Source organism: Pelophylax lessonae, assembly GCF_965119305.1.
Source record: "Pelophylax lessonae genome assembly, chromosome: 3".
Lineage (NCBI taxonomy): Eukaryota > Metazoa > Chordata > Amphibia > Anura > Ranidae > Pelophylax > Pelophylax lessonae.
This window is the reverse complement of record NC_138770.1, coordinates 285,639,404-285,653,141: the sequence shown is the minus strand read 5'-3', so window position 1 is coordinate 285,653,141 and position 13,738 is coordinate 285,639,404. Positions and strand designations below refer to the sequence as shown.

The window sequence follows — 13,738 nt, the reverse complement described above, 5'->3', positions numbered from 1 at the left end:
TTCTCGTTCAGCCCACAGGCTGCATGGAAAAAAAAAACTACAATATATGCCAAACAAGGACCAGCAATAATGTACTGGTACGTTTGCTGGACTTTGGTTGGTATATCAGGATGATGCCTGCAGATTTAGGCATCATCTTGGAATCGTTTTTTACTGCCAGTCGGCTTACATGTAAATGCGATCCTAGTGGATAATTAGACCCCCCCCCAACCGCCCTCTGTGTTTTTTTTTGGGCTCTCCTCTCCCATCGGGTAACCAGAGAGCGCAGCCCAGTGGTTCAATTATCTAACCATAGAGCTGATTGGAGACGAGAATGGCTCCAATCATCTCTATGGCCTAAGATACCGGAAGCTGCGAGCATTTCATGACTTCTGTTTTGCCAGAAATAAACAGCGCCATTAGGAAATTGGGAAAGCATTTCATCACACCAATCTTGTTGTGGTCAGATGCTTTAAGGGCAGAGGTCTAAAAGACCCCAACTTTTTTTTAAAAAGAGTCACTTCAGATTGCTATCATAGGGGATATTTAAATTCACTGTGATAACAATAAAAATGATTTAAAAAAAAAAAAAATGAAAGGGAAGGTGTCAAAAAAACATAAAAAAGCAAAATAAATAATAATAAAAAAATTCAAGCACCCCTTTTCCCCCGTGCTTGTGCACAAAGGCTCACGCATGCGTTGGTCTAGTGCAGTGGTTCTTAACCTGGGTCCGATCGAACCCCAGGGGTTCGGTGGGACTGTCTCGAGGGTTCGGCACACCCTCCGCTAGGACCACTTTGCTGTCAGGGACTATTTCTCCAGTTTCGGGCATGTCCTTCTGCTCCCGCTCCACGTCGTCATCATGGAAATACATAACATCCAGTGGCATAGCGTGGGGGGGGCGGGCGCAACATCTGGGGGGGGCGCATCCACTCCGCAGTGTCATGTTACTCACTCTGTCATGATAGGCTGGCCGCCGCTGCCCGCTGAGTCTGCTCGCACTCGCAGCTCTCTCTGCCCCTGGCTCACTCTCACTGCTGGCTGTGCAGCTCAGCTCCCGGCCGAATCCGATCCAGCCGGAGCCGGCGTTGCCCACTGTGGAGTGGTGGGGGGGGGGGAGACAGGCCAGGCGTGCGGTGCGGAGAGGGACTGTCTGGGGGAGGGACTAACCCGTGCAGCGGCCGCCAAGCGCAGCGCGGGAGAGAACCACCAGGCCAGGCAGCCGCAGCAGCAGAAGAAGCGGGCAGGTGAGAGGCCAGAGAGCCAGTGGTGACAGTGGTGCTGCAGCCTGTAGGAGGAAAACCTAGCCTGTGATCGGGAGTTGGGACACAGGTGAAAAAAAGGTAGGACTGGAGTAGTACTGGCTGTATTAGTCTAGTGACTGACTGTCTGACTGACTGTGTGAGAACACTGAGAAGACTATGTAAAGGGGATCTATTTTATGGGGAACCTGGCCTGCTGTAAGGGGGGAGATCTAAATGGGGGACGGGACCTCACCTTACCCTGGCCTGCTGTAAGGGGGAATCTATATGGGGGACATGATCCCCCATATAGATCCCCCCTTACAGTAGGCCAGGGTGAGGTGAGGTCCCCCATATAAATCCCCCACTACAGCAGGCCAGGGTGAGGTTAGGGCACTCTGGGGTCCCCCATATAGATCCCCCATTACAGCAGGCCAGGGTGAGGTTAGGTCACTCTGGGGTCCCCCATATAGATCCCCCCCCTACAGCAGGTCAGGGTCCAGACCTCACCTCACCCTGTCCTGCTGTAAGGGGGAGATCTATATGGGGGACGGGACCTCACCTCACCCTGGCCTGCTGTAAGGGGGGATCTATATGGGGGACCAGGTCCCCCATATAGATCCCCCCTTACAGCAGGCCAGGGTGAGGTGAGGTCCCGTCCCCCATATAGATCTCCCCCCTTACAGCAGGCCAGGGTGAGGTGAGGTCCCGTCCCCCATATAGATCCCCCTTACAGCAGGCCAGGGTGAGGTGACATGATAATGACATGAGAGTGGCACTTACCAAGATAAAGCCGCGCATTTCTGAACTGGTCTCTGAAAGACAACAGCAGAAGTCACACTAATTTGCAGTAAATATTCATTATTATGATTTTGTTTTTGTGTGAAAATCATGTTTTAATGGTTTTGTTCTTAATGGCTTTGTACATTTTGTACACCTATGTATAAATATATACCTAAAATAATATATGCCTTTTGAATTTGAAAAAATCATAATTTATTTTTCCAATTAAGAAGGGTTTGGGGGAATGCGCATATGAAACTGGTGGGGTTCAGTACCTCCAACAAGGTTAAGAACCACTGGTCTAGTGTCATATGTAAACAGCAATTGCAGCATGCATGGGAGGTATCGCCGCGAGCGCCAGGTCAAGGGCAGTAATTCTTGCAGTCGACCTCCTCTGTAAGTCCAAAGTGGTAGCCCGTAAAGACTTTTATAGGATTTTAAAAATGTACGTAGTTTGTTGCCCCTGCACGGGCATGTGCAATTTTAAAGCATGTCATGTTTGGTATCTATGTACTCGGCATAAGATAATTTTTTAAATTTAACCAAACAATTAGGAATTATATAGTGTATTTGTGCATTAAATTTTAAAAAAAGTGTTGTATTTTTTTCGCTTTTGGAAAATCTGTGCGCAAATAAAATTGCAACATCCACAATTTTGTTCTGTTGGGTCTCTGATTTAAAAAATATGTAATGTTTGGGGGTTCAAAGTAATTTTCTAGTAAAAAAAAAAAATATATTTTTTCATGTAAAAAAGTCACAGAAAAGGCTTGGTCTTCAAGTGGTTAGGAGAGTGGGTGATGTGTGGCTAAGATTGAGCATAAAATGCCAGGATGGTTCAAATACCCCCCGAATGACCCCTTTTTGGAAAGTAGACACCCAAAGCTATTTGCTGAGAGGCATGTTGGGTCCATGGAGTATTTTATATTGTGCCCTAAGTTTGTGTAAAACAAAAAAAAAAATTGTCATTTTCCTAAAAGTTGTCACTAAATGATATATTGCTCACCCATGCCATGGGTATATGTGAAATTACACCCCAAAATGCATTCTGCTGCTTCTCTTGAGTACAGGGATACCACATGTGTGAGACTTTTTGGGAGCCTAGCTGTGTACGGGACCCCGAAAACTTATCACCACCTTCAGAATTTGTAAGGTCGTAAATTGCTCATTGCACTCTCTCACTACCTATCATTGTTTCAGAGGCCCTAAAATGTCAAGATAGCACAAACCACCCCCCCCCCCCCAAATGACCCCATTTTGGAAAGTAGACACCCCAAGCTATTTTCTCAGAGGCATGTTGAGTCCATGGAATATTTTGCCACAAATTTTGGGAAAATTACATTTTTTTTTTAAACACAAAGTTTAAAGGTTTTCTAATGGCGTAAATTTCTTATTTTACTTCCTCACTACCTGTCACCGTTTCGGAGGCCCTGAAATTTCAAGATAGCACAATAGCCCCCCCCGCCCCCCAAAATGACCCAATTTTTCAAAGTAGACACTCCAAGCTATTTGCTGAGAGGCATGGGGAGTCCATGGAATATTTTATATTTTGCCACAAGTTTCAGGAAAATTATTTTTTTTTTTTTTTTTTTTTTACACAAAGTGGTCACTAAATGATATATTGCTCACACATGCCATGGGTATATGTGAAATGACACCCCAAAATACATTCTGCTGCTTCTCCTGAGTATGGGGATATCCCATATGTGAGACTTTTTTCAGTCTAGCCGTGTACAGAACCCCGAAAACCAATCACCGCCTTCAGGCTTTCTAAGGGCGTAAATTGTTGATTTCACTCCTCACTATCTCACTGTTTTGGAGCCAAATTTCAAAACTTTGTGACAAAAAGTGAGATCTGCAAAATACTCAACATGCCTCTCTGCAAATAGCTTAGGGTGTCTACTCTCCGAAAAGGGATAATTTGGGGGCGGGGGAGGGGGGGGTTGTGCTTTCTTGGCATTTCATGGCCTCTGAAACTGTGATGAGTAGTGAGGAGTGAAATCAACAATTTGCGCCCTTGGAAAGCCTGAAGGCGGTAATTGGTTTTCGGGGTTCTGTACGGGCTAGACTGCCAAAAAGTTTCACACATGGGGTATCCCCATACTCGGTAGAAGCAGCTAAATGTATTTTGGGGTGTCATTCCACATATACCTTTGTCATGTGTGAGCAATTTATCTTTTAGTGACAACTTTGTGTTTAAAAAAAAAAATGTAATTTTCCCAAAATTTGTGGCAAAATATTCCATGGACTCAACATGCCTCTGAGAAAATAGCTTGGGGTGTCTACTTTCCAAAATGGGGTCATTTGGGGGGGGATGGTTTGTGCTATCTTGACATTTTAGGGCCTCTGAAACAATGATAGGTAGTGAGAGAGTGCAATGAGCAATTTACGCCCTTTCAAATTCTGGAGGTGGTGATAAGTTTTCGGGGTCCCGTACACAGCTAGGCTCCCAAAAAGTCTTACACGTGGTATCCCTGTACTCAGAAGAAGCGGCAGAATATATTTTGGGGTGTTATTACACATATACCAAAGGCATGCGTGAGAAAATGTAATTTTTTCTCAATTTTGCGCTATTGAGGTGATCAAATACCACCAAAAGTAAGCTCTGTTTGTAGGGAAAAAAAGAGGCAGTATCGCACTTTTGGGTATACGCAAGTACATCTGTGGAGGAAGGTGAACTGCTAGCTGGGGTGGAAGTATCGTTTGGTAACCTTGCACTTACCTGTTTTTTGGTTTAGGTCCCAGCCGTCAGCCAGCCAAAGTCTTCCAAAAAGCAGGGAGGTGGGAGCACAGCTGGGGCCTTTAAGGACACTGGACATGAACCGCTGATACTGCAGGGACATCATTATCATCATCTTTGTATATTACAAAGTATTTGTCAGCCGCCTTAGCTGATTTATGCTGGGATGTTGCCTCCATAGGCCATGGCAGTAAGAATCATGGGTGATCCTCTTCTCTGATATCTTCTCCTGCTGTAGAAGGGGAATAGGTGGCTGTGGATGATGCGGTAGGTGAGGCAGACTTTGAAGAGGGACAGATGGTAGCTACCCTATTGGGGGAGTCTGAATATGGGGAGTTTCAGATTTATTGTGTCTCAAGCTCAGAGAGCCATGTTGAATTCTTAGTCAGCAATCGTTCACACCAATTTAAATCTGCTACTTCTTGAGACTTTTTCTCAGTCTCTATCTCTAAGTTCTTGGTGGCCTCCACTATTCCCTCATTAGAGGTGGTAGTATTTGTGGAATGGGCTCACCCTAATAGGGTGGTGTTCCTCCTAAAAAAAAAAAAAAAAAGGTTCACATGGCTGTATCCTATGGAGATGGAATATGCCTGGCCCACTTCTCAATCCCCTGGTGCTAAGCATGCGCCTGTGCTGCCCTACCCTTCCTGTCACAGGCTTTCCAGGCATGGGGCAGATGCCCTTCACAGCAAGACAGCTTTTGAGGTCTATTAAAGTCGTCTTAAGGGCTGAGCTAAGTGGCTAGTTAAGAATAATTCTGCAGACACTGAGGGTGGTCCTGGTAAAGAGTACCTCAGGCTATTGCATTTTTAAGGGTCTCAACAAGTTCTGCGTGTTCTGAAGTTCTAAGCGGTGTCATTTCAGGCAGGGGATTTCCTGGCATTGGTGCTCTGATCTGCATGTCCCAATGTTGCCTCTTCGTCAGTGGAGGCCAGTTTTTTCAGTTTGTGGCCTTGCCTTTCGAGTTGTCTATGGCCCCTCAGGTGTTCATGGAGATTTTGGCCCCGGTCTTGGGTCTGTAAAGATTCCAGGGGGTACCCATTCTGGGTCATCTAGACGATCTGTTGCTCAGAGAGCAATCAGTTCACCTTTTGGAGCACAATATTGCTATTGCAGTTAGACTCTGGAGAAGTTTGGCTGGATTCTCAGTCTCCAGAAGTAGTCATTGGTTCTAACCCAGAGACTGGAATATCTGGACTTGATCAGGTACACAGTTGAGTCAAGATTTTTTTTTTTTTTCTCTCAGCACGGAGCTGTGTAGCCCTGAGAAATCAGGTGTCTTCCCTCAGATCTCAGGTATCCCTCTGCATGAGAAGCATGAGAATATTAGGGAAGATTGTGACCAGTGTTGGTGGTAACGAGTTACAAAGTAACGGATTACAGTAACTACATTACTTTTTTTGGTAATGAAGTAACGTAACTAGTTACAATACTAATATTGGTAACTACACTACTTTACTAGGCTATAGGAGGTAACTACACTACTTTACTAGGCTATAGGAACGTGCTTTCCTGCGTTACCCAAGCCGTGCGATACAGTCGTTATTTCGACTTTTTGTTGCACTTTGTTTTATTCTGTTTTTTCAGGTTTTGTTCTCATGTTTCCCAAAGCCTGTGTTTATACAATAAACTCTATGCAGAAAGAGTGTCATGTATCTTCTTCTACACAGTCAATTAAGAAAGAGGAAAGTAAAGTAATAGGTAGTGAAGTTACTTTTCAAATGCAGTAACTAGTAAAGTAATCTCGTTACAATCTCGTTACAATTTACAGAAGTAACTAGTAACCAGTAACTAATTACATTTTTTGAGTAACTACCCCAACACTGATTCTGACCTCAGTCAAGGCAGTTCCATTGGCTCAGTTTAGTTCTAGGCCTCTACAGCAGAATGTCCTGTTAGCATGTAACAGAAGAACTCTGTCAATGGACTCATAGATGTTTTCTGAGGCTCAGCATGTTAAAGTCGCTGGACTGGTGGATGTCTTCTTTGAGGCTGGAGATAGGGAAGCCGTTTTTCCACATTATTGGGAAAGTTATGACAGTTGCCAGCCTAATGGATTGGGCAGGAGTTCTGGGCCATCTTTCAGTTTAGGGGGTTTGGCCTCTACAGGAAAGTTGGTTACAGATCTATATTCTGTACCTTGAGCAACCAATTGGTGCTTTGGTATTGGACAAAGTTGAAGGGCCTTCCAGGGAGAGTCCAGTAAGACAGTGTCACAGCCTTAGTGTGTAGTCAGGCTGCTCAAAAGGGGATGGGTCTCATTCTGTCCTGGACAGAGTACCGTGTTCCTGCTCTATCTGCAGTTCACATTCCAGGAGTAGAGAACTGGCAGGCGGGTTTTTGTAGTTGTCGACAGGGGAATAGCTTCTCCACCTTGAGATGTTCAAATCGCTTTATCGACGATGGGGCAGGCTAGATGGGGATCTGTTAATGTCTTGGTCTAATTCAAAGCTGACCGTTTTGTCTCCATAACCAGGGATCTACAGGTTTTGGCAGCAGATTCTCTGGTGATGTTGGACCAATTCTCTGATTGATTGTTTTTTCTTCCAATACAGTTATTTTTGAGTTTGTTGCACAGGATTCAGGTGGAAGGCACATGGGTGATTCTGGTTGCACTGGCTTGGCCCAGGAGAACATGGTATGCCAACATCAGAAGTATGGCAGTAGACGCTCCATGGACACTTTCGTCTCGACCCCTCTTTTGTCAGGGTTCGGTTTTCCATCCTTTACAATCTCTGTCTAAAAATCCGGATGCGACTCTAAAGACCCGTACAACCACTCTACATAACTCAAACGGTAAAGGAAAGGGATACCCAAAGCCCTACCCACCCGCTTATAGACTTCTATTTTGAAGGGGCACTAAAGCAAGAAGTGGTCCATCGTCCCCTCCACACTGCCACACTCCACTCTTGGACTACCACGGTTCTGCAAGTTGCCCTTCACATAGTCTGCCATGGAACAAGAGCCAGTCCAAATCCTGAAGTTTTAAAGGGATTCTCTGTAGATTCATCAAACGCAGACCCTCCCTACCCTCCCTGTAGCTGCCTACTGGGCTATCCACCATCAGGCCTCAGTGGATGAGGTTTACAAGGCTGCAACCCTGTCTTTGATTCTTACCTTTACAAGATGGTATTGGGTGGACAAAAGTATCATTGGGGATGCTACTTTCTTTTCGTTGTGCCTTGCGGACTGGTGTGTAGTGTCTTTGGGCCTGTCTGTGGTGGCTTCCCCTCATAAGAAGTGCTTTGGGACATCCCATTAAGTCGGTATTATGATCATTCTGTGCTCTGTTATTGCAATAAAGAAAACTAAAATGTTGTCCCCCCATCTGTGAGGGATGCATTGTTTGCTTCAAAACATTAACCTATAGGTGGCGCATAACCCATTAGGTAAGGATTAATATAGGCCCTCTGTGTCCCGTGTTGTACTCCCAAGATATGGATTTTACAGGTGAGTACAAAAATCTATTTTTTTTTCGGATTCTAAATTTAAAATCATTGTAAGGTCAATTTGTTGACGGGTCATGCAGCCAAAGGTAGGTTTTAAATTGGAGATGGACACTACTGCACCATGTCCCTTATACAGCCTAGGATTGTGATACACGTGTTACACATTCTTATTCACCCCCCTGGTAGTTATATTGTCGTGGAACATTCACTCACTTTGGAATTTGCTTCTTTTTTTTTTTTTGTTTTTTACTTTTATGCCAAAGTGAAAAAATTATTGGCAATGTATTGATTTCTTAGAACTGAATTTCCTTTAGGTTGATCGCTATAATTTAGGAATTTTTAACCTCTGGATACATTTTATATGGAAGCGCTACTGATATTAAATTTGTAATTTGTATATTTATCATATCTCTCGCCATACTATGTGTTCTTCATTAAGTATACATTAACACCTGAAGAAGCTTAAGTAGAGTTAATCATATTAACAGTTCTTAGTCACTAATTCAGTGGTTTGTGTGTTTCCGAGCAGGGAAATGAATAAACGTCTAACAGAGGATCAAGCCCGGAAAACATTTGAGAGAGCTATAAAACTGGAGCAGGAGTTCACTGAGCATTTTACAGGTTTGTCATTTAATAAGAATGCCTGTCTTCTATGGTAATAATGGGTTTAGGTTTCTTTAAAGGATGTGTATGTTTGGCATTTGGCTTCTGTATCCGGACCTGTAAACACCCCACCCAGTCTGCACCTTAAGTACCCCACTGGGGATCCTCTCACTTAGCAATGGCAGATCATGGGTTCAAGGGAATTGGGACAAAAGGACCTAACACGCATACAGGCAACTGAGAACACTGTTCAGGGTTATAGTTGTTCCCTTGTCCAAGAGCAATTTACTCCAGGACAAAAGGAATATAATGGTTAAAAGGCATGGAGGAGCCTTTAAAAGAGGCAATTTAAGGGGGACTGTGATCACCGTGTGAAATATACAGTTGGTCCATATAGTGTACTTGGTGTGGAATTATTCCCCTTTAGGTCATTTGAAGACAAAGGGGATGCTTTTTACATCTGGAAGAGATTTAACCTTCTCCACACATGGAATAACGTATTCACTGTAAGAGCTGTGAAAACATGGAATAGACTTCCTTAAGAACTAGTTCTGGCCACCTCTGAAGATTGAGTTAAACACCTCAGCACCGCTGTATGTCTATATACATCCTCATATTGAGGTGGTTATACCTAGATCATGGTGAAGGTTACAGCCATAATCCAGGTACTTTTTGGTATTTTGTTAGAGCCTAAACTGGCCACTCCACAATTTAGTGCTCCAGTGAGCGTGGGGGGTTGGCTGAGCAGAGAGCTACTGACTACAGGAACACCAAGTGAACTTGCCTTTTAACATTTAACGGTAATAACACAGACTTTCAATCCAGGGAATAGCCAATTGCCTTATGGGGGATCAGTGGAGCAAATTGGACCATGCTTCATATAGGTTTATTTTTGCCTTCCTGTGAATAAACTGTGGGTGTAGGATTGTGTAAATGGTGGTTTTCTATTTATATTTTTTTGTTAATTGAACAAGGTGGATTGTCTTTTTTTTTTTTTTTTACCTTACTATGTTACTTTAAAAACAGCTTACTATTATGATGCAGCTCTCCTCATCTAATGCTAGCTGCCTCTTAGGCACGCACTATGCGGACTGTCTGGAAAAGAAATCTGCTTTTGTCAATGTCTGATTTTTTTATAAAACATTAGGTGCTTCTAGAGCCTTCAGTTTCCAGAGGCTAGAAACACCAAATGTACATTTTTTCCCCTGACTGTGTTCAAAAATTAACGTGGAACTTTGTAACCTACTATGGGATCATATGGAGGAAAGCATTGAGGATGCTGATTTTTTAGCAGAGACTACAGAGGATTTTCTTTCCGCTGCAGTTTGGGACACAACCTACAGCTTTGTGCCAAATGCTCTCTACTGTAGATACACTAATTGACAATCTCTGCCTAGCAGCACCTGATTGTTCACTGCCAAATCAAGCCCCTATATGCACAAGGGGGGTGGCTGAGTCAAGAGACTTTTCCCATTCATGAAAAAATTGATTGTGCACTTCATGAGGACTGGCCCAAACCTGAAAGTGTAGTCACTCCTAAGCTTTTTGCTTAGATCTATGCTGTGGAAAAGGCATTTAGGAATAACTGGCTTTTTGGTGGAACCTGGCTTTTCAGTCCTCAAACATCTTTGCAGGATTCTGTTGATAGGCGTTTGAAGCCCTCTTAAGGCTGGTAGACACTGGGCGAATATTGGCCGATTTAACAGAAACCAGCTGACATTCAGCCAGTGTGTGCAGCAGCCTGTCTGACAGAAGCAAGCCTAACGCCCAACTTCCATCGAACTGCCATGCTGGAAAACCAGCAGCCTATCAGCGCTGGCAGCCAATGGCTGCGAGCACTGACTTGTGTGTTTTGGCAGGGGCGCGATGGTTCCCCTGTCAGCACATAGTACAGTGATCTCCCCACTGAGTTATTACTAATATTGCATAGTTGGGGCAGCTGAGTTGAATGACAAAAAACTGCCTGTGTACAAGACATTGAAGGCCTCATTGGCTCTTGCAGGTCCAGCGCTGAAGCCACGTATTTCTATTTGCCAGACTGTTGCTAATTGAACAAGACAAATGAATAGAGACTGGGAACATTCCTTGAGGACCCCACTCTCTTACAGCAATTACAGCTAATGTCCTTATTTTGTGTTGATGCTCTGGAGAATGTAATGCACCAAGTCTCTAGAATGTCCCTTATATCTGAGCATATGTGCAGAATTTTCTGGCTAAAAGGTTTGTCTGCTGAACTGAAGTATCTTTGGTGCGCACCTTTTGATGGTGAACGTCTTGATAACTTCATCATGGAAGTCACTGGGGGAAAAGGTGCGTTTACCTCACAAAAAGAAACCAAAGTCTCTTATGGCTAGTTCTACTATTCAGCAACAGGGGTCTTTTTGCTCTTCTTGGACTACAACCTCAAAACCTAAGTCCACCAAGTCTGCCCAGAAGCCTATTATCACAATGAAGGGGCACCTTCACTTCTCAGGTGGGGGAAAGGGTGTGTTAATCTTCCTGTATCATATCAAAAGCAGGCAGACTGAATGACTGCCTTTCGCCAACTTCAGACATAAGCAATAGCTGTACCAGCTCCTTTAGAAAATTGTTTTCAAGTGTTCTCTTAAACCTATTCACAGTTCCAAAACCCAGGGGGGCTAGAAGTATCCACTGAATACTGGACTTAAAATCACTAAACTGGAATAAAAGTTGGGCTCTGTATTTTCAGATTCACATTGGCTGTGCCATACAATATACCTCGATCTTTACAAAGTGCATAAACTACTGGGAAATAGCCCAAAAAATACTCCATATGTGGTACATAACCCCCGTACGCCTAGCATAATTCACGAACATTGATGATAATTTATAGGGATGCACCGAAATGAAAATTCTGGGCCGAAACCAAAAATGCAGCATGCCCTTGGCCGAAAACCGAAACCGAAAATTACTTTTTCCCCCAAATAATTTTAACAGATAGACCAGGGGCATACACCAAAAACAGGCAGCGACGTACACCTGTCGCTGCCACCCTGTCACAGTATATGTACTGTGACTGGTTGGCAAGAGGTTAATTTAATTACCAATGGTATTTGTATTATGCAGCATGAGGGGGTTAATGTATTGCCACTGCTGGTCACTGATGCATTAGTGACCGACCAGTGGCAGTTAATTAACCCCTTTGTGCTGCATTAGTGCAAATTAGTGCAATCAGTATCAGTGTTAATTACCATTGGTTGCACTGATACTGGTTGCACTAATGCAGCACAAAGGGGTTAATTAACTGCCACTGGTCGGTCACTAATGCAGCAGTGACCAGCAGTGGCAATACATTAACCCCCTCATGCTGCATAATACTAATTCCATATGTAAGCTGCCTCAGCTAACCCCCCCACTGCCTCAGCGTCCCTCCACATCCCAAGGATGCAATCTCCTTACTCTCACTCTGCTCCTTTTTTTTTTTTTTTTTTTTTTTTTCTTCAGCATAATGATCAAACAATTAAATAAGCAGTCAATGTATGGGTTGCATAAGTGCTCAATGGAACTTGGAAGAACAGGGGGGGGGGGAGCAGATAGGGGAGACAAGGGAGGGAGATAGGGACAGTTAAGTTATGTGTAATGAAAAGTGTAAATGCATGCAGTGCTCACTCATTCAAGGTCCGAGGGTGAGGCAGAGGCTGGATGGCTCAGGTATCATTCACAAGGCTTGGAATGTGTAGCTGCTTGCTGTTCTTCATATTTCCCGCCCACATCCCTCTCTCTGTCCTGCACAGACATACTCGAGATAGGAGAGTGGGCGGCCTCGGGCAGACACAGAAAACCTGGGGTGGGAGGGGGAGGAGGATGAGCTGCATGCCTTTCTCCTCTCCTGTCCGTGTCTGGGAGGGGTGAGTACTGCTCGCTGCTGGGCTGTGTGAGAGAAGGTGTCACAGACGCTCCGCTTGGCTGCAGCTACTGGCCCGTAATTGAAAAGACTGATTCTCCTATCCTAAGGACGGGAGAATTAGGGACTTTTCAAACCTGCGCTGCGCCCTCCTCCTTCCTCACGGCGGCCATTAATTTCGGCACTTTTAACCTATTTTCGGCCGAAATGGGATAGGCTCATTTTCGGCCGAAAATTTTGGTGGCCGAAATTTCGGTGCATCCCTAATAATTTATGCTGGAGAGGATGTCAGGGAGTGGGTACCCTGCTCCATACCCGATTGCCCGCATCTAAAAAGCTTTTGGAACAGGGTATTATACTCTCCGTGGTCACAGGTTGTCTGACAAAACCCAATGCTGCAGTAGCTTTACTCAGCATAGGAGTGGATGACTTCCCTGATGAATTTAGGCCAGTGGTAGTCCATATACAGTGTACTGCCAGATTAATGATCCTTCGAAAGTAGAGCGGTTCTTAATGTTTCCGATGCAAAGACTCAGATGAACCTTACAATGAGCTATGACCATTGTTTAGCAATCCAGCTCAGGAAACCAAGTCCGTTCTATAGAGCCGGGGATCAGTTGATTGTTACTCAGACACCATATCTCAATAAGTGTATATTGGCTTAGTAGACTATTCATAGTCCTCTCACTGTTTAATTGTGGAGGCATTGTTTTTCTGGCCCAGGACATTTGCCCCACAGGAGTTCTCTCCGCTGGACTAGGGCCTAAGCTAATATCTATAGTATGACTCCTTCCTGTTTGTATTCACTAACTAAACATGCATCTTGAGTAAGCCACATTAGTTTACTGCTCCTGTTTACCTGTTCTACTTCCCGTGCTAAATGGATAAACTGCCATTCATTGCTTTACTATAGGTTTTCTGCTTACAACTGTGCAATATTCATTTTACTATGTATAGTTTGATAAAATAATAATAAACACTATGCTTAACAAATTCACTAAACAGATTTTTATTTATTCTTTGCTGTGTACCAAAATTCCAGATGGAATGAACAATATCTGTTATAGCGTCTCTCACACAA

General features: G+C 44.1%; 1 protein-coding gene across 23 annotated transcripts in view; it reads left to right on the top strand.

The window, feature by feature from the left end:
- Positions 1-13,738, top strand: part of DLG1 (discs large MAGUK scaffold protein 1) — an 818,929-nt gene that overhangs the window by 789,835 nt on the left and 15,356 nt on the right. For all 23 annotated transcript variants that reach the window (XM_082251441.1, XM_082251439.1, XM_082251438.1 and 20 more), the window contains one exon: positions 8,719-8,810. In XM_082251441.1, the coding sequence (XP_082107567.1) occupies positions 8,719-8,810 (92 nt within the window). The remainder of the gene's footprint in view (positions 1-8,718; positions 8,811-13,738) is intronic.